Source organism: Arvicanthis niloticus, chromosome 28 (genome assembly GCF_011762505.2).
Source record: "Arvicanthis niloticus isolate mArvNil1 chromosome 28, mArvNil1.pat.X, whole genome shotgun sequence".
NCBI lineage: Eukaryota > Metazoa > Chordata > Mammalia > Rodentia > Muridae > Arvicanthis > Arvicanthis niloticus.
Window position 1 is genome coordinate 14,764,174 of NC_133436.1, and position 20,685 is coordinate 14,784,858.

General features: G+C 40.9%; 1 protein-coding gene across 4 annotated transcripts in view; it reads left to right on the forward strand.

Annotated features, from left to right (window-relative positions):
• The window catches only part of Syne1 (spectrin repeat containing nuclear envelope protein 1), a 478,529-nt gene that overhangs the window by 382,586 nt on the left and 75,258 nt on the right, over positions 1-20,685 (forward strand). For all 4 annotated transcript variants that reach the window (XM_076926749.1, XM_076926750.1, XM_076926751.1 and 1 more), the window contains 10 exons: positions 74-250; positions 784-939; positions 8,201-8,356; positions 10,944-11,114; positions 13,058-13,191; positions 13,548-13,752; positions 15,733-15,915; positions 16,507-16,653; positions 19,048-19,202; positions 20,286-20,433. In XM_076926749.1, the coding sequence (XP_076782864.1) occupies positions 74-250; positions 784-939; positions 8,201-8,356; positions 10,944-11,114; positions 13,058-13,191; positions 13,548-13,752; positions 15,733-15,915; positions 16,507-16,653; positions 19,048-19,202; positions 20,286-20,433 (1,632 nt within the window). The remainder of the gene's footprint in view (positions 1-73; positions 251-783; positions 940-8,200; positions 8,357-10,943; positions 11,115-13,057; positions 13,192-13,547; positions 13,753-15,732; positions 15,916-16,506; positions 16,654-19,047; positions 19,203-20,285; positions 20,434-20,685) is intronic.

Genomic DNA, 20,685 nt, shown 5'->3' on the forward strand with positions numbered 1-20,685 from the left:
TCCAACTCCAGGAAACACGCTAAGCCTTTTACACACGGAAGCTTCTCGTCTGAGTCTCCCATCTCTCTTTCAGGGTTTCAAGATAGACCTTAACTGCAAACAGCTGACGGCAGACTTTGTGAACCAGTCGGTGCTCCAGATCAGCAGTCAGGACGTGGAGAGCAAGCGCAGCGATAAGACAGATTTTGCTGAGCAGCTTGGAGCAATGAATAAAAGTTGGCAGCTCTTGCAAGGTCGAGTGGGTGAGAAGGTGAGTTAGCTAGGCAGCCTGTGCTGATCCTGATGAGGACTCTGAGGGCAGGCTACGGCTGGCAGGAAGCCATTGCACAAGTGGTGTAGCTACATGAAGCACGGGGGAGCTTCCGTAGATGACCTAGCTCCGGACATCTTTAGTCCCCTTGACTCTCTTCTGAGCCTACCACGCTGTACATTTCATGAGTCTGATTTTTTAAAAAAGATGTCTCTTCATTTCTCTTCCTTTTACTTTCTTCTTTACCCATAACAGCCATCAGCTGATATTTGATAAACTTCATTTTCTGAATTTACATATGCAACAGACTGTATTCTAAGAATTTCATCTTCACATTTTAATTTTTACCATGCAGGGGCTTTGCAAGGCCATTTTCATGCAAGTATGCGATGCCCTTTTATGATAGTCTTTCCCACACCCCTGCTGCTTCCCAAGAACTCTTACCTCATAGGAGATTGTAGTGGATCATTTTTGTGCCAATGATTTGATTTTTCAAACAAAAAAATTGAATTTGCATCCTTCTATTTGTTTAGATCCAGATGTTGGAAGGCTTGTTGGAGTCGTGGTCAGAGTATGAAAATAGCATACAGGCTCTGAAAGCTTGGTTTGCAAACCAGGAGAGGAAGCTGAAAGAGCAGCATCAAATTGGCGATCAGAATTCTGTTCAGAATGCACTGAAGGACTGTCAGGTAATGCATCCAAGTGGCACACGGGAGACGCTTCACCCTCAGACCTGTGTGGAGGGCTCCCTAGTTCCAGGGGTCCTGAGCTAACTCTTTGTAATAACTGCACCTGCTGATACATGTCTTTCATGACATGAGCTGATCAGGTAGTTTTGTTGTTATTTGACTTTGAAGTAGAGTCTTACTATATCCAGTGCATAAGCCTGGATATAGTAAGACTCTTTAAACCTGGAGCCCTCTGTCTTTAGCCTCAGTCTTCTTAGTATTAAAAGTACAGTTATGTACCATAATTCCTTGTTAGTTTTTTGTTTGTTTGCTTGGTTCTCTCCCAATTCTATTAAGTCTTCATCTCCTGTTTTTAAAGTTTTGAGATTATAGAAAAGATCAGATATACATATAAGTAGGTAAAAATGCTTGAATCTCATTCACCAATCATGAGACCTAATACTTACCAATATTTTAGATGTATTTGTACATTTGTCCCAATTTTTTTTTTTTTAAAGATGTCAATCTAGGGACTGAGGACATAGCTCACAGGGTTAAGTGCTTGCGTGCAAATGTGAAGATCCAGATTGATTTCCCAGGACCCATGTCAAGTCAGGTTGGGTATGATGGCTCATCTGTAATGCTAGCCTCAGGAGCTGGAGTCAGAGGTCTCCAGAGCCAGCTGCTTAGCTAGAGCAGCTGAACCAGCAGTCTCTGGATTCAGGTGAAGGACAAGACTCAGTATATAAGATAGAAGAAAATCAAGAGGAAACTGGATATTAACTTCCAACCTTCATACGCATGTATACGCACATACTTGTGCAACCGCATGCTTATGTACACACACATGCAACCACTTCGCACACACAAGATGTCAGTGAACATCTTGCACAGTATCATTTTCCTCCTATGTGCTAGTCACCTAATCTTGGAGAAACTGTTTATGTCCCCATAATAGAACTCAAAATCTAACGATTTCTTAATGTTATTTTTATGCTCCATCCATAATAATCATACTCTCTCGATTCTATTTTTATTTATCTATTTTTTAAACAAGGACTTACTGTGGAGGCCCAAACTGGTCTGGAACTTGCTAGGTAGACCAGTCTGGCCTTGAACTCATAGAGATCAGCCTGAATTTCCCTTAGTTATCTTTTAAAGGCTTCGCTCAATGTATTCAATACGAATGCAGCACCTGTGTGTTATATCTTGGGTATTGTGAGCTTTTGGGCTAATATCCAATTGTCAGTGAGTTGTATACCATGTGTGTTCTTTTATGATTGTGTTACCTCACTCAGGATGATATTTTCTAGTTCTATCCATTTGCCTAAGAATTTCTCAAATTCATTGTTTTAAATAGCTGAGTGATACTCCATTGTATAAATGTACCACATTTTCTGTATGCATTCCTGTTGCACGACATCTGGGTTCTTTCCAGCTTTTGGCTATGATAAATAAGGCTGCTATGAACATAGTGGAGCATGTGTCCCTGTTATATGTTGGAGCATCTTCTGGGTATATGCCCAGGAGTGGTATAGCTGGGTCCTCAGGTAATGTTATGTCCAATTTTCTGAAGAGATGCTAGACTGATTTCCAGAGTGGCTGTACCAGCTTATAATCCCACCAAGAATGCAGGAGTGTTCCTCTTTCTCCACATCCTAGCCAGCATCTGCTATCACCTTAGATTTTGATCGTAGCCATTCCGACTGGTGTTATCTCAGGTGGTATCTCAGGGTTGTTTTGATTTGCATTTCCCTGATGACTAAGGATGTTGAACATTTCTTTAGGTGTTTCTTGGCCATCCAAGTTTCCTTAGTTGAGAATTCTTTGTTTAGCTCTGTATCCCATTTTTTAAATAGGGTTATTTGGTTGTCTGAAGTCTAATTTCTTGAGTTCTTTGTATATATTGGATATTAGCCCTCTATCAGATGTAGGATTGGTAAAGATCTTTTCCCAGTCTGTTGGTTGCCATTTTGTCCTATTGATAGTGTCATTTGTCTTACAGAAGCTTTGCAATTTTATGAGGTCCCATTTGTCAATTCTTGATAAGCCACTGGTGTTCTGTTCAGGAATTTTCCCCCTGTGCCCAATTATTCAAGATTCTTCCCCACCTTTTCTTCTATTAGTTTCAGTGTATCTGGTTTTATGTGAAGGTCCTTTATCCACTTGACCTTGAGCTTTGTACAAGGAGATAAAAATGGATTGATTTGCATCCTTTTACTTGTTGACCTCCAGTTGAACCAGCACCATTTGTTGAAAGTGCTGTCCTTTTTTCCACTGGATGGTTTTAGTTCCTTTGTCAAAGATCAAGTGACCATAGGTGTGTAGGTTCATTTCTGAGTCTTCAATTCTATTCCATTCATTTTCCTGCCAGTCTCTGTACCAATACCATGCAGTTTTTATCACCATTGCTCTGTAGTACAGTTTGAGGTCAGGGATGGTGATTCCCCCAGAAGTTCTTTTATTGTTGAGAATAGTTCCCGCTATCCTGGGTTTTTTGTTATTCCAAATGAATTTGCAAATTGCTCTTTCTATCTCTATGAAGAATTGATTTGGAATTTTGATGGGGATTGCATTGAATCTGTAGATTGCTTTTGGCAAGATGGCCATTTTTACTAAATTAATCCTTCCAATCCATAAGCGTGGGAGATCTTTCCATCTTCTGAGATCTTCTATTTCTTTCTTCAGAGATTGAAGTTCTTGTCATACAGATCTTTTACTGCCTTAAAATGTTCTGTAATCTGCTATCACCATGGAGTCAAATCCTGTTCTACCCAGGCCTAGAAGTTTCATAGGTGACAGTGTTCCTTTCTGCTGTGTTACAGCAGAAAGTTCATGCTGGCTGTTCATCCCTTTAGTGATGGAGATGTGAGGTTCAGACAGGTTGCTGGATTACAGGTGTTTGCCAGTGACAGGGATACACAGTATTTCAATATTTTCTTGGGGATTCTTTGGTACCAGGAAACCTTTTAACAGCTAAGACTATACTAATAATTACTTTAAAAATCACGCCCTGGATTTGATTCTTAGAACTCTGAAACCAGCTGTGGTAATCAAGCCTGTAATCTCAGAAGTTCAGGGTTATCCTTGGCTACATAATGATATCAAGGCCAGCCTGGGCTACCCGAGACCTTCAAAACAATAAGTAAATAGTATTGAATAAAATAAAAGCAAGCCTAAATTTGCTCTATGTGGCCAACCAGCTTTGTCTCTTCTTTGAAAGGAACCTGCATATACCTCTGTCCACAAGCATGAACTATAGATCTTCTTCCATGGTATCTCATAAGAAGAAAGGTCTCATGAAAAGCTTCCCTACAGGGAGCTCCTTCTTTCAAAATCTCGATTTTCCATCTTTAAATTCCATACAGGAATAGTTTCTCTTTTAAGCAGCCTGATTTCTGTTTAGGACACATGTAATAGGGGCCTTATCTTTAAGCCATTACACAAAAACTTATAGTTAAGAAAAGGAAGGCCACATGGTGGTCCAAGAATGTTGCAGGTTTTGGATTTGAACCTCTCTGAAATTACTAGGTTTTTGTTTGTTCATTTTATTTTTTTAAAGAAAGATTTTCTTGTAGTCCAAGATGGCTTCCAAACTCAATATGTAACCAAGGCTAGCCTTGAACTCATGATCCTCTTGCGTCTGCCTCCAAAGTGCTGGGATTACATGAGTATACCCACTGTGTCCAGTGAGAAACACTTTTAAATAACATTTTGTTTCAGTGCCTCCCATCAGAAGATGGATGTAAAAAGGGCTGGAGACCAAACATGGCTATCATCTGCTCTCATTGGCTTTTGTGTCTACTTGGAGGCCAGAGATGCTTTCAATTTATGCTAAAAATTCTAAAATCTGAGAAGTAAGCCAGCATTTCAAAAATTCACTTTTAAGATTGAAAAGTGATAGTTTTGCTGAGTCCTCGGAGTTAAAATATTTCCATTAATTTTAAAAGGCAGCCCCTAAATGTTAATGTCAACAAGATGAGTGCTTCCCGGTCTCATGATCTCATGGTCAGGGTCACTTCACTATTGAAAGGTTGCTTGTTGGCATTCTTCTTAGGGTTTGATTCCGTCTCCACATTCATATTATACTTTCTTTTGTCTGTCCTTTAGTCAGACTTGTTTGTCTGTCCTCTTATTTTCTCTTCCTTTGAAGAAAGATTTAGCTTACCATGTGTGTATGCATGCCTGCAAGGGTGGGTGCGTGCATGCATGCACATGTTCGTGCGTGCCTGGAAGAGGGCATTGCATCCCCTGGACCTGGAGTCACAGGTGTTTGGAGCTGCCTCCCGTGAGTACTGGGAACTGAACTCCAGTCCTTTGCAACAGCAGAACTCATTCTTAGTGACTGAGCCATCTCTCCAAATCCAGCTTCTCTTTTTCATTAGTTTCCCCCCACCCTATTTAATGGTCTTTTGCTACTTTGTTTCTATTCCTATATATGTCTTGTTTTTATTAGGGAGACACAATGATGCCTGAAAAATACTACAGAATTTCAGCCAAATTTTATTTCTCAAGGGAAATAAGTTTAGGCTCCCAGCGGGTCACTTCAGGCAGTGTCAGAGACTAAGCTTACATTGTGGTTTAAAGGACTCTATGCTGATGCCAATTCATGATTTAAAAGAAAAGCCATTTCTTTCAAAACTAAAAAACCAGCAAGGAGCCCACACACTTATTTTGGGACATCATATATAAATCACAATAGCTTAACTGGCAGTCCTAATTGGCAATTCTACAAACCTTGATAAAATTTATTGTCATTTTTGAGAAATTGTTTCTTTGGCCCAGAGCATGGAATTGTAGCCAGTGTCCTTAAATCAGTGGCTGGATTCAGGTTTTGTTTGGATTTAAAAAGCTTGACTATTTTTCCAGTCTCTTTTTAGAAGTGATTTATTGATTGAATGCAATACTAAAACTGATATTTGTGAATCAATCCAAGTTGAGAGTAATTTACTACTACAGAAATATTAGGATTGGCCTTTGTCTCCATTGATCAGAACCAGAACATTTAAAAAATTATTATTGAAAGAAAAGGCAAACACACCTTTACTTTGCACAGAAACATATTGCAATCCTGGTTCGTTCCTGGATTTCATGGTTATCTATATCTATATTTATATCTATACTCCTGGATTTCATGGAGAATATATATATATATATATATATATATATATAATCTCCAGGTGCCCAGGTGCAGGCAGCCCTTATGAGATGAGAAAGCCATGCCTCATATGTTTTAAGATTGCTTTCTGAGATGGTTTAGCACTGTGGATGAATGAAGATATATTTAATTCTAATGGTTAAATTTTAGAATCTTATAGGAAGGATTACTATGGGATTTACTATTCTGTACTAAAATATAAGTAAATGTATATTATATATAAATAAAATATAAACTGCACATTAAATATGAATTGAGATGATCATGCCTAGTTATTTATTCCTTAGGCAAAATTCAGAAATATCTTAAAACATAGAGTTAATTGTGTTTTTTATACTGAATAAAGAAACTGGTACCTCAATAATCGTTAGATTCTTTTCAGGGATTATCAAAGCTGTCACAATAGTGACAAAAAGTAGAAATGAGACAATGACATAAAACAAAAATAATTTCCTTAAGCTAATAAATGAATTTCTGATTAATGCAACTATGACAAAATTATCTCCATGATAATTCACGATGGAAAAACAAAATCTCTCAGCAGCATGGCACATTACCAAGTAACTGAATATAATGTAGCTAGTTTTGACAGTTTAAAGAACATCATTCATATGTGTATATATATATACATATATATATTAATATTAATTTTATTCCTTTGGGAGAAGCATAAGATGTATTATTGGCCCTATTTTGTAAATGAGAGAGAGAGAGGAGAGAGAAGCGTTTGAGGGCTGAGAATGGAGTTGTTAAAGAACTGCTTTTTTCCCATGCACAAAGCCGTCAATTTGACTCCCAGTACCTCATATGTTGGAATTTGTGGTGCTAGTCTGTAATCCCAGAGTTCAGGATTACAGGGAGTAGAACTAGGAAGGATCAGAAAGATATGTTATGTGTGGCTACGTGATGAGTTTAAGGCCAATATGGTATGTTTAACATCTTATCTTAAAAAAAAATATGTTGAATCACATCAGAAACAAAAATTAAGGAAATAATAACTTCAAAAGATAACACAATACATGAACACTTCACCAACAGCTACTCAACTACAATTTTTTAATCCATATTTGAATCATTGAGCTGGTAAATAGTTTGTTGTACAAGCATTAAGGACCTGGGTGTGGGTCCCCAGCATCCACATAAAAGTCGGATGTGATGGTGTCCGGGATCTCAGCAGTGGGAAGGCAAAGACAAGGGGATCCCTGGGGCTTGCTAGGCAAATAAACTTTTAAAAACTGTGTCTGAGCACTTTGCTTGTGTGCAAATCTGTATGCCATGTGCATGCCTGGTGCTATTATTGGAGATTAGAGCGGGCATCAGATATGAGGTGGGCATCAGTTAAGGAGTTACAGATGTGAACCACAATGTGGGCGCTGAAAGTTAAGCCTAGGTCCTCTGCAAGAGCAGCCAGTGCTCTTCAGTGCAGATATCGCCCTGGACTCCCTATAATGTACGATTTCAGGATGAGCTCTGAGCTTCTGGCCATTTTATTTTTCCTTTGTGAACATTTTATGCTAGCAGTTACAAAAGCACCTTCCAAAGAAAATGAGGATTGAAGATACGCAGAAGTCTGTAGCCTTTCAGAATCACATAGAATCAGAGCATTAGAAAAAGAGAAGATAATACGTATTCTTTTCCATCATTCCCATTTGAAGAAATTGAGACTTACTGAAAGTTCTCACTTTCCCAGAGTGACACAGCTAAAGAACAGCAAAACCATGTCTGACTCTCAGGTGCCATCTGTCACAGGCTAGGCCGTGCGATTTTTAGAAAAATGGCATGTTTGGGTTTAAGGATATAATCATATTGCAATTTTGGATATGTACTTCTTTCCTTACAGCATTTTGAAAAAGATATATAATGACATTTCTTTATCTGCGGGATAACCAGTTTTTATATTTTTCAGGGTATGCTAATTTACTATGGATAAAAGACTTTTTTTTTTTTAACATTTAAGTATAGGAATAAGTATCACCGTACAGACCCTCTTTTGAGAATGGTCATCTTTTTTGGATTAGTATGGGGTTTTAGCACATGCAACAATAATGACTCAATTTCAGTACACCCCAGAGATCCATAATAGAACAATTTAAAATAACTATATATATATTTTTAATCTTTCAGGAACTGGAAGATTTGATTAAAGCAAAAGAAAAGGAAGTAGAGAAAATTGAGCAGAATGGCCTCGCACTGATTCAGAACAAGAGGGAGGAGGTATCTGGCAGTGTCGTGAGCACACTGCGGGAACTCAGACAGACCTGGGCCACTTTAGATCGCACGGTAAGCCTGCTCCTGATACTCAACTCCTGGCTCTCTGAAACTTGGGGCCTGATGTTTGCTGACAGCCACTGAGTTAATAATTATCAAATCTCTACATCACCACGTGGTACTGCTGAGTCGGTTTCATCAGTGTCTTTCAATTTCCAGTGTTTCCTGTACTAAACAGTATTGTAAACATCATTCTCTTAATTACACCCATCCTCGTAGTCACAGGGAGCCACCTAAGCACAGTTATTCTCCAGTGAGACTGTCTGCACCCTTAGCTTCTCCCAGAATTCTAAGCAGACAGAAAGAGAAACCTGAGATTAGTAGAGATACCTTCTTGTGTAACTAATGGGCATTTCAAACTCTTATGCCTTGAGTAAGGCAGTTTCCCCCAACAAGCCTACTCAGTTACTGGTAACTTTGCCTCGTCAGCTGCTCGTGCAGGCAGCCTTCAAAACCACTGCTCTCTTCTTTCTTTCTCTAAGACTCACACCGAGCTCATCAGAAAATGCTGGCAGATATCCTCTCAGAACAGACAGAATTCCACCTACCTCTGCAGCAAGCACCCTGATTTCTGTCCCTTTTGTTTCTTGCTTGGGTGATTTCCATGATCTCTTTAGCAGTCAGAATCAAGTCAGATCATAGCATTGCCATGTCGAAACATTCTCATAAAGAATGAAACAAGAGCTGGGTACTGACCAGGCTTCCCACTGTCTCTCTCATCCTGTCTCCTACTACGACTGCACTGCAAGGTCTTTTTGCTTGGCCATACTGGTCTCATTATTGAGCCCAATAGGCATGCCCTGTGCTCAGATACTTTGGATTGTCTGCTCCCTCCTCCTAGTGTACTATAGCTTTCCCTTGTATGCTTCAATCTGTCAGTAAAGCGTAATCTCTATGAAGACATTTGATAATGGACTTAAGAGTGCGTTGAATCTTCCAATAGGAATAGTAGGTGCTACAATGTGCACTGTGCTTCTTTATGTAACACATTAGTTATCGACACCTTTCAAACTGGAGCTGAGGGGCAAACAGACATGCACGCATACACAGGCTCACATGCTCATGTGCACATTACTGCACACACACACACACACACACACACCACGGATGCACAGGCATGCACACCCTGTGTGCATGGATTCACACATATGCACACGCATACACATACTTGCACTTACACACAAACACACACACACACATACACACACAGAGAAAGAAAGATGTGGGAAGATGAATAAGGGCTGTGGGGAGTGGATACTGTTGAGGGACAGAACTGTGCTTGCACAGAAATGTCAGACAACTTCCATCCACGGGCTCTTCTCCAGAGCAGCTTTCCACTTTAGCCCCATATTATCCCTGACATGGCTTTAAATCTATTTTAGTTTATGTATTTCTATAAATCACCACAAAGCCTGGGAACAACTTACCACATTGTCATCAATTATGCATTTCTGTCACTGGAATATTGCCTTGCGAAAAACAATCAACAGTGCAGAGAAGAAGCGGGCTATGCAAAACCACCCTCTGATCACCTGTCCTCATCTTTGGGTCTATTTTATGGCTCTTTAGGACAGCCCTGCACCCACCCACACCTGTGGCCTGGACCTTACATCTGAAGCAGCACTTTCTTTGTCCTGTAGCCCATCAGATAGTATTCCAATTGATTTCAACATTTTTCCCTTTATGTTGGGGAAGAAAAAAAAGCAGAGAAAGCAAATGCAAATTAATTCCTGGGAGCTCTTTCTGTAATCACCCCCCCACCCCCCTGTACTTACTTCATATTCAAAGGACTATGCAGAACTCCAAAGCCATATGCTTTTAAGTGTTGGGGACCTAAGTACAATTTTCTCTGGTGCCAATAAATACAGAGAAGGAGCCTGCACAGGAGTGATGTCTTTGGAATCTAAGCCAACATGCTACATAGACACTCGCATGTCCTTTTCATTGCTGCACATCCACACTACCTAAGCTTTAGATTTAACTTAGGTGTCTGTCAACAGATGAGTGTATAAAAAATGTAGCATGCACTTACGGAGTTTTACTTGTTTCTAAATATAAATGAAATTGTGTCATTTGTCAGAAACGGGTAAGCGGGAAATGGGAGGTTAATCATGTTAGGAAAAACTAAACCAGACTCAGACAAAGATCATGCTTTTCATTTGTGTGAGTTTCCCATTTCATAAACATGCATACATGCAGTGGAATTAGAAGGGAGAGTATTTGGGGAGAGAAGCGGGGCTGGAAGAAGGTACACACAGGGAGGGGAATGGTGAGTCACTGTGATCAAGGTACATTCTGGTCTTGTACACAGATGTCACTATGCAACCCATTCATTGTTTGGTACAAGAATATACACTATTAAAAATTTAAAGTTCGTCCTTTGGGGCTGAAGAGGTGGCTCCGCGGTTAAGAACTCTCATTTGTTTTTCAGCGGACCCAGGTTCAGTTCCCAGCACCCACATTAGGTGATGCACAACAGCCTGTACCTCCTGTTGCTTTAGTGCCTAGAACTCCAATGGAGAATTTCAGAGATTAGCATTTTTCTGTTCCATCACACTAAGTTATATGTAATTATGATTCATGTTCTTCTTTCCAAAAGGTTGGACAATTAAAGATACAGCTGACGTCAGTCCTTGGCCAGTGGAGCAATCACAAAGCAGTCTTTGATGAGCTCAACAGTCACCTCATGGAGGCCAGATACTCTCTGTCCCGCTTCCGTCTGCTCACAGGTTCCTCCGAAGCTGTACAAGTTCAGGTCGACAATCTGCAGGTAACAAAAGTATTGCATCTTAACATTACTTCCCACGAGAGGAAACAACAAGATAAGTTAGCAAGTAGAAATATGGTCGTAAAATATTGTCTTATATTCTTGGCATTCAAATATTAAAAATATTAGTTTTCTTGCTTGATTTTAACTTAATAGAACCTGCTTATGGGTAGCAAACACTGGGGAGTAAACCCAGCTCGGGCTCACTTCTCAGGTCCCTGCTCTCCAGTTTGTGGTTTCTATCTTCACCCCCTTGCTCAACTGGACACTGTGCCAGACTGATCAGTCACTGTTCATTCTTCTTGGCAAAAATACACGGAGAATGGGCAGGGCGGGGCAGGCCCACAAGGGATGAGGATCCCAGCAGGAGCCCAGCATGGACCTTCTCACATCTAGCCTACATCTTCAGCTTGCCCATCTGCTGAGGGCACCTAGGTGGATTTTCATAACAGAGTGCCTTTAGAAGGTAGATTTAGGAAAGAGGAAGACAGTAATGTGTAAATATTTCTTTAAAACTTAAGTTTCTGTTGCAGTTACCAGGAGCCATTAAAACTCACCTTGTACACAGTAAATTCAAAAACCACATTTTTTTTTTTTTTTTTTAAATTTGGAGAACTTCTAAAATTACATATTCTGCATTTAGCACCTGAAATTCATCTCAAGATAGGGGAAGTTTTAAGTTTTGCTTTTGAATATTTTGATTTGCAAGCAATTAGATATTGGTAAGCAGTAGTGTATCTTTACAGCCCACTTCTCCTCTGCTGAGAACTGAAGCTATCATTTAAACAATATTTCCAGTAAAACATGGGGCAGAGACATGAGTCGTAGTCTCTCCATGTAACTCAGTGTAACTTAGAACTCATGAGTCTCCTGTCTCAGCTACTCTAGTGCTGGGATTATGGGTGGGTGATGCTGTAGCTGGTCCTTGGGGACATATCTCCTCTGGTCCCCTTGTGCTAGGTAGAAGACTTTACCAGGTTGTCTAATAAATACTCTTTGCCTTAAGCAACTTTAAGAGTATACAATGCAGTATTATAAACCATAGCCACCTTTCTGTGCATAATGATCATGAAGGCGAAGTCTTCTGCCTAGCTGAAACTAGACTCCTTGGGTCCACATCTCTCCTTTCTTTACCATCTCTCTCCCATATTGTACTCTGTTCTTGAGTTTGACAGTTGTAGACAAGTAGTTCTCAAACTGCGGGTCATGACCCCTGAGAGGGTCAAACAACCCTTTCACGAGGGGTTGTCTAAGACTATCGGAAAACACACATTTACATTAAGATTCATAGTGGTAGCAAAAATTACAGTTATGAAATTGCAATGAAAATAATTTTATGGTTGGGGGGTCACTACAACATGAGGAACTGTATTAAAGTGTCTCAGCATTAGGAAGGGTGAGAGGCACTGGGTTAGACTAAAGTTATTAAGTCTGTGAGGTGATGATGTATTAGTTAGATTAACTTAGCCATCTTACAATATAAGCAGACATGAAAGTTTTAAACAACTATTCAACTGCCCTGTGGATATTTACAGTTATTTTCTGTGAGTTAAAAAAAAAATGTAGACCTAGAAAATTTTTTGCATGAGGTAGAATTTAGAGGTGGTCCTCAGAAAAAGCTGTGATTGGCTGTCTTCTTGATTGATTATTGGGAGAACCATTCTTCATGTTACTGACACAGCACCCTGGGTTTGGCAGAAAGAGCCATAGACAGTACCTGGCCACTGCTGTAGCTTCCTCCTAGGCAAAGACATCCTTCATGGGCTTTTAAAGAAGAATCTGTGTGCATAAAGAGCTCAGTGGCTGTGACTCTTCTTTCATGCAGCCACGAGAACAGAATTATAAGAAATTATCTTTTTAACAGCAATGGAGTAATGCATGCATGTTCGTTTTAAACTTGCTCATTAGTTCCTGTTTGTCACCCTTGGGACTCTCTCTTTGAGCAGAATCTTCATGATGACCTAGAAAAGCAGGAAGGAGGCTTACAGAAATTCGGCTCTATCACCAACCAACTGTTGAAGGAGTGTCACCCACCTGTGGCAGAAACCCTCTCCAGTACTCTGCAAGAAGTCAATATGAAGTATGGGACCAGCTAATTTTATGTCTTATCATAAATGCAATACAATGAAGACTTACGGCATTCTCAGCTGTTAGATCTAGAGAGACTACTATGTCTTGTTTGTTCGTTTTCAAACTGAATTTAATGAAAAATAATCAGAAAGAGGACAGTTAGGAAGGATCAGGACTTCTATAGTCCCAAGGATAGTTTTGGAATACGAGTGTAACATGTTAGTCTTTATTATGTTAAGTAGACACAAGTCATTGCTTCGTTATACCCGTGCTCACATGAACCAGGATCAAGACAAGTAAAATAGTTAAGTGTTAGCGTTTGGTGAGAGATGCTATTCTGCCCTAAGTGCTCACTGTTACTTGCAGATGGGATAACTTACTGGAAGAGATTGCTGAGCAGCTGCACTCTAGCAAGGCCCTCCTCCAGCTCTGGCAGAGATACAAGGACTACTCAAAGCAGTGTGCCTCTGCAGTCCAGGGACAAGAGGAACAGACCAGTGCGCTGCTGAAGGCAGCCACTAACAAGGACATCGCGGACGATGAAGTCACCAAGTGGATTCAGGATTGCAACGTATGTTCAGGAACCTCTTTGTGATTTGCTCAACCCAGTGGCCTCTAGTTTCACTGGTTTTGCAGGGCTAGTATAGATGCATGTGAGGTTTGGGGCTATCTAAATCTGTGAGGCAGTTTATCCCCAAATTGTCACCCCATTAACTAAAGAGTCTTCCAGAGCCTTCTTGCACGTGTTTACAATTTGTGAGTCTCTTTCCCGTTGTTTTATTTTCAAAACTTTTCCCTAATTTCCCACTTTTCCCTAACGGGGTATATATAATCCATGAGGAAAAAGTAGGCTATCTGTTTGTACTGAAATAGTCACTGTAAGTTGTAACCACATGGGGAAATCATGTACTTTAAAGAAAAAATCGCCTGTTAAAGTTATCCATGTCATTAAAAAACTATCCGCTTAGATTTGTTATCTGCTGCAGTGCATTAGACAATAGCCTCATTCAGGTATTTACCAGCAGAGAGCAAGCTGTTTCAGCTTTCTGCTACACTTTTTAATAGCTTTTTAAATGATTCCCCTTTCCACCGTAGCTGCCAATAACTTACTTAGGGCTTTCGAGAAAGGCCTTCTCTTATTCCACCCATTCTGGGCCTCTTATTATTTGTCCTTATTTGTCTTTATTTTAATGATCTGTGTTATAAAGATCTGCTTAAAAGCTTTCCCACATTGGCTTATTAAAGTAGTCAAGTTACAAAACAACCCACATAAACTCAAGCTTGTACCTTCTGTCTAAATAAGGATTTAAAGTGACAGGGTTATTGTTCACAATAAAGAAAACCTTCGTTTTGGTTGGAATTGTTTATCTGCACAAGAGCTTGTACAGATAAACAAGAGTTTCTGTGCTTCAGAACCAAGGCATACTTTGTTGTCTGTGTCAAGGTTAAAGGTGCCCTTCGCTCTTCTCTCACAGGAAGCTCACTGTTCAGGCATGGCAGGATCCACTGGCTATCCTGTCCCAGCTGTCAGCAGGAGTAGCAGTCCCTTGTACTCTGCTACTACCATAGGACCCAGAAACAGGGAATCCCCATTGGCTCACGGTCATGGGTATACAACTGGATTTCATAAAACACAGGCTGGAGATGCCACGGAGATAGAGGTGGAGAAGGTCCTTAGCTCTGCCCACCTGGACCATCTTTGACCTCTACAATCCCACTGAGACCCGAGCCTTGTCAAAGCTACAGTAAGGTGACCACAGAGAGACTAATGCCAACAACCTTTGTAAAATTAAGAGATTAAGTAGGCAAGGCATACTGCAGCACCGTATCTTCAGTTTGATACATTTATATATACAAAAAAGTGAGAAAAAATATGACCTAAGATTTCTAGTTACTGCCACATCTAGTGTATCGTGGTCTCTTTTCTTTTCTTCTCTTTTTTACTTCTCTCTTCTCCCTCCATCCCCTCATGCCCCCTCCCTCTTTTCTTCTTTCCTTCCTCCTTTCTCCTTTCTTTTTTCTTTCTTCTTTTCTCCCTTCCTGCCCCTCCTTTTTTCTCTGTCTCCCTTTCTTTTCTTCCTTAGTTTGGTTCTTTTTCTCCATCATTTACCTACATTATTTGCATTTCTTTGAAAAGAATATAATGAGCTTAGGTGGCTTATAGTATAAGCATTCTGTTTTGTCCTGGAACTAGGGATAGGAGTTTGTAAACTCTAGGCAAGTAAACTATTCAAACACTATATTGTATCCCTAACTTAATCAGAAGAGTTTCTCTCTCTCTCTCTCTCTCTCTCTCTCTCTCTCTCTCTCTCTCTCTCACTCTCTCTGTAAGTATAATATAACATATATACTTAAATTATTAACACATATATAACGCATATTTTAAATCATTATAACTAGTGTTTGATTACATTTTTTAAGGTAATGGTATTTAGTGTTTTGATCACACAGAAGTCCTTCCTATGTATGCATGTGGTCCTTGGCCAACTGCTGAAGGTGCTGAGAAAGACCTGTAACATGTTTCACAATGAGTGTATTCTTGTCTCCCCAGGATCTTCTGGAGGGACTAGAGACAGCCAAGGACTCGCTTTTCATCCTCCGTGAGCTAGGAGAGCAGCTTGGGCAACAGGTGGACGCTTCTGCAGCGGCAGCCATTCAGTGTGAACAAGTCTGCCTCAGCCAGCGCCTGGAGGCCCTGGAGCAGGCGCTTTGCAAGCAACAAGCAGTATTGCAGGTAGGGAGCCAGTGACCATGTTCTGGGCTGGTCAGGTTTCTGTCTGAGGGAAAAACACAGGAAGCAGACTCTTTGGTGCTGAGATGACACTTCTTATAATACTGAAATGTCGAGAGAGAGAGAGAGAGACAGAGAGAGAGAGAGAGAGAGAGAGAGAGAGAGAGAGAGAGAGAGAGAGAGAGATCCCAATGGAGTCAAGGAAAGGCAGCTGTTTTACACCGTTCTCTATAGCTTGCTTTTAAAATTGGTTTAGCAGGCCAACCCCTAAATCATACTCACCTTCCTAGTACCCAATATGCCAACACTAAGTGATTTCAGTGGTAGTATCCAAGTGGATTTAATAGCCTTGAGCAAAAATCAAAATACTTTAAAAATAGTTTATAATGCATTTAAACAATGACCTTAGTTGGTTATTAGGGAAACAAAGCAAACCTACACAGATGAAATAAAAAAATATCATTCCCACCTTGTTGCTTTCAGAATAGCATCCTGTGAAAGGGACACTCCATAGATGCAATTGACCTTTAACTAAATTTCATAAAAGTTCCAGTTCATTTTATTAAAATGCCAGTTTCTTTTGTGAAAATATAGGCTGGAGTTGTTGACTATGAAACATTTGCCAAGAGCTTAGAAGCCTTAGAGGCCTGGATCGTGGAAGCCGAGGGCATACTCCAAGCACAGGATCCCACTCACTCCTCTGACCTCTCCACTATCCAGGAAAGGATGGAGGAACTGAAGGTAAGTGTGTGTAAACCATGCTCCCTGATTTTACCTCTGTCTTAGGGTTTTACTGCTGTGAACAGACACCATGACCAAGACAACTTTTATAAGGACAACGTTTAATTGGGGCTGGCTTACAGGTTCAGAGGTTCAGTCCATTATCACCAAGCAGGAACATTGGCAGCATCCAGGCAGGCATGGTGCAGGAGGAGCTGAGAGTTCTACGTCTTTATCCAAAGGCTGCTAGCAGAATACTGGCTTCCGAGCAGCTGGGATGAGGGTCTTAAAGCCCACACCCACCATGCCACGCCTGCTCCAAAAAGGCCACACCTACTCTAACAGAGCCACACCTTCTAATAATGCCACTTCCTGGGCCCAACATATACCAACCATCACAACCTCTCTCCTCAAAATCCTTCCAAGATCCCACTGACATGCCCTCAGCTCGTCCTTACTGTTTCCCTGAGAGGAAAGACCACTGTGCTGGTGATGGGCTGCTAAGCAAAGCCCCAGCAGGCTTAGTCCTTAGGGATCAGCCCAACCATTCTGTCCTCCACCTGTCCTATCATACCTTAAAAGGCTTCTATCCTACCACTTCTCTAACATGATTCTCTCCCAGATCAACCAACCCCATCTCAAGTTATGGAGCCTCCTCTAGAGTTCATCGACTACTTCCTCTTCCTTTCTCTCAACTACATTGACCTTTGTCTTTAAAGTTTTGCCTAATTATGCAGATTTAATCAGCCTACATTGTCTCCATAGGAAAACATCACATTAATCCCACAACTGTTTACAGTATGACTTGTCAATTAATAACGAGTGCAGCTTTTAGAAGAAAAAAAATTTAGTGAATTATCAATAATTTTAAATATTTAATAAACCACAATTTAATAATGCAGTAGGCTGGCAAAATCTTTCATCATATGTCCTCCATGTGGGAATTGGGGAGATGGCTTTAGGCAAATGCTTGCCACTAAACAGGAGGACCTTAGCTCAGATGTCTAATACACAAGTAAAAAGCTGGCCATTCCATCATGTGCCTTTAATTCTGGCACCCATTCAGCTGAGGCAAAAGGGTTTCTGGGGCTTGCTGGTCACCTCATCTTGTTAAATTGTTTAACAGTGAGAGAATGAAGACGACTCTTGATGTTGACTGACTTCTGCCTTCAATGTATACACACACAGACATACACACTTGCACACACATGCGTGCACACACATAGATCCACGCAAAACATTCTTCAGTGAGTTCCCAGTGCTCTTAAGACAAAGAGCATCACTACAGACCAAGGCTGGCATCCCCTGGCTTCCATCCATCCTCGGCTCCCCTTCTTGCATCAGCATCCATCTACTTCTTCAACCACTGGAAGCCACCCCACTTCTAGTGTATGTGTATGAACTTTCTACTCTCTGGATCCCTGTCCTTGTTGGCTTCCTTTTCTACAAAACCAGTGAGCACATGACCATTTTTCTCAATGAGACTCTTCTTAAGAAAGTCTGCCTTCTCTATCAAGGGTCAGGCTTTCCATTTATATGAGGGACACAATTCTATTCCATGGTTTATCATGTCATTCAGTTAGGTCTGTTGGAGAAAGGGCAGTGACATCCTCCCTGTCAGTGCCTAAGGAGAAGAAACAGGCCACATTAGTTTTGTGGGTGCCTATCTATGGAAATTCCACCATCTAGTACTTAGACCTTTGGTTTCAATGATCAAGAAGATTTGCTTCCTTAGGGTCACAGATTCCCATAGGAAATAACCTTCGCTTTGTTAGAAGTCCTGACTGCCATTCAACTTGGGCCTCCCAATGTGGGGTTGGGATCAAGAATATAAAACTGATGTACTTGAGGGCATTTTCAAAGCCCAGGAGAAGCTGGGAAACTTCCTGCACCTGGGTCTGCCACCTAGAACCACTTGCTGACTTCTTGCCCTCTCTCACCTTCATCATCATCATGGGATTTGTCTTAAGGCTATAACTAGTGATTTCTTCTAACCCTATTATAACACTGTTATTCATGCCAAGAGCTATATTGAAGTTGTTCTTGAATAATAAAGGGGCTGATTAGCATAAATCAATTAAGTTTAATGAGTATGCAATGAACCTTTCAGTCATCAACATAATTTTATCCTTCCTCTCTTCCCTGAAGAATAAACCAACCCTGTAAATGAGATATTACATGTAAGCTTCTACTGTCCTTCAAAGGATAGTGGATATGGCAGTAACCTCTGCAGGGCAAGCTGTGGGGATCTGGGCAAGTGTTTCTCTGGGGCATGTGTGTGGCCTTGAGGGACTCCACAGATCAAAGGCCACACAATCTTCCTGATATCTGACATGCGTGGTTCAAAGTAAAGAACAAAACCTCTGCCTTTCCTGACACGGGGCAGAACTTACTTCTCCTCAATGTCACTGACAGGGGCAGATGCTAAAGTTCAGCAGCATGGCTCCTGATCTGCATCGTCTCAATGAGTTGGGGTACCGGTTACCCTTGAATGACAAGGAGATCAAGAGGATGCAGAACCTGAACCGCCACTGGTCTCTGACCTCTTCTCAGACCACAGAGAGATTCAGGTGAGGAGACATCTTAATCACTCCAGTGGTTTCTGTGTGTTTCCTGATACTATGACAACAGTACCACAGACTCGGGAGTGGGGATTACTTCCTCAGAGCTGGGGATGTCGCTCAGTTGGTAGAATGCTTGTGAAGCAGGGATCAAGCCCTGGTTCAGTCCTTAGCTACCTACATCCACATAAACTGAGAGTACCGACAAATACTTGTAATCTTGGCACGTGAAAGGAAGAGGCAGGGGGACTAGATATTCAAAATCCTTCTCAGCTATGTGGCTAATTCAAGATCTGCCTGGGCTACATGAGATACTGCCTCAATAACAACAAACAGAAGAAGAGGAGGAGGAGGAAGAGGAGAGTATATTGTCTTACTCCCACAGACTCTGGGAGGTTCAAGGTTAAGGTGCCAGGAGGTTTGGTTGTTTAGTGAGAGCTGGCTTCTTCTCGATCCTCAAGGCCTCCAGAGGGGAGAAACAGCCTTTCACATGAAAGAAAGCCAAATCACATGAAGGAGGGCTTCACATGATGGAGAGTTTCACATGAGGGAGGGCCTCAGGGCCAAATAAGCTTTTGAAATTCCCACCTATGAAACACAGGCATACTGACCTGTAATTTTTAATGTAAGAATTTTGAAGTGGACCCATGCAAACCATACAACCAATAATATCAGGAGACTATGAACTTGTGCATATATATGTGTATATATGCATATATATGTGTATATGTATATATATGTCTATGTCTATACATCGATATGCAAATTTAGACCTTTCCAACAATAACAAACAAAATGTGAATTGAAAGTAGAAAAATCCAGTTGTAATTTCTTATGTTTAAAAATGCAACCCATGTCTCAATCATAAAAATTGTTTTGAATGAGATTAGATTCAAAGGGTAGGTACAGTTTTAAGCGTTCAAAAGGTAACATTGTAAGTGTTGATGACTTTGATTTTAAAGCATTACCACTCCACATGAAATCTTCGTAGTTGTCTGACCAGAACTGAGACAGAGAACATTTAATTTAATTCTATAATTGGAAGATACAAAGATGACACATAACCCTTCTTCCTTGTCCATCATCTATCAGCAAGTTGCAGTCATTCTTGCTCCAGCACCAGACTTTCTTGGAAAAGTGCGAGACGTGGATGGAATTCCTGGTTCAGACGGAGCAGAAGTTGGCGGTGGAGATCTCAGGCAATTACCAGCATCTTCTGGAGCAGCAAAGAGCACATGAGGTAAGTAACAAGGGTAGCTTTTGAGATAGTGGAAATTTTAGTGGCTGAGGCTATGTGGATCAGTGGGTAATGGGGCCTGCTCTCAATCCTGACGCCCTGAGTCTCATCCCCAGTATATACATGGTGGAAGGAGAGAACTGATTCCTGCACATGAGTGCTTCTGCAAGCATGTACACATAGAGCTCGCTCTCTCTCTCTCTCTCTCTCTCTCTCTCTCTCTCTCTCTCTCTCTCACACACACACACACACACA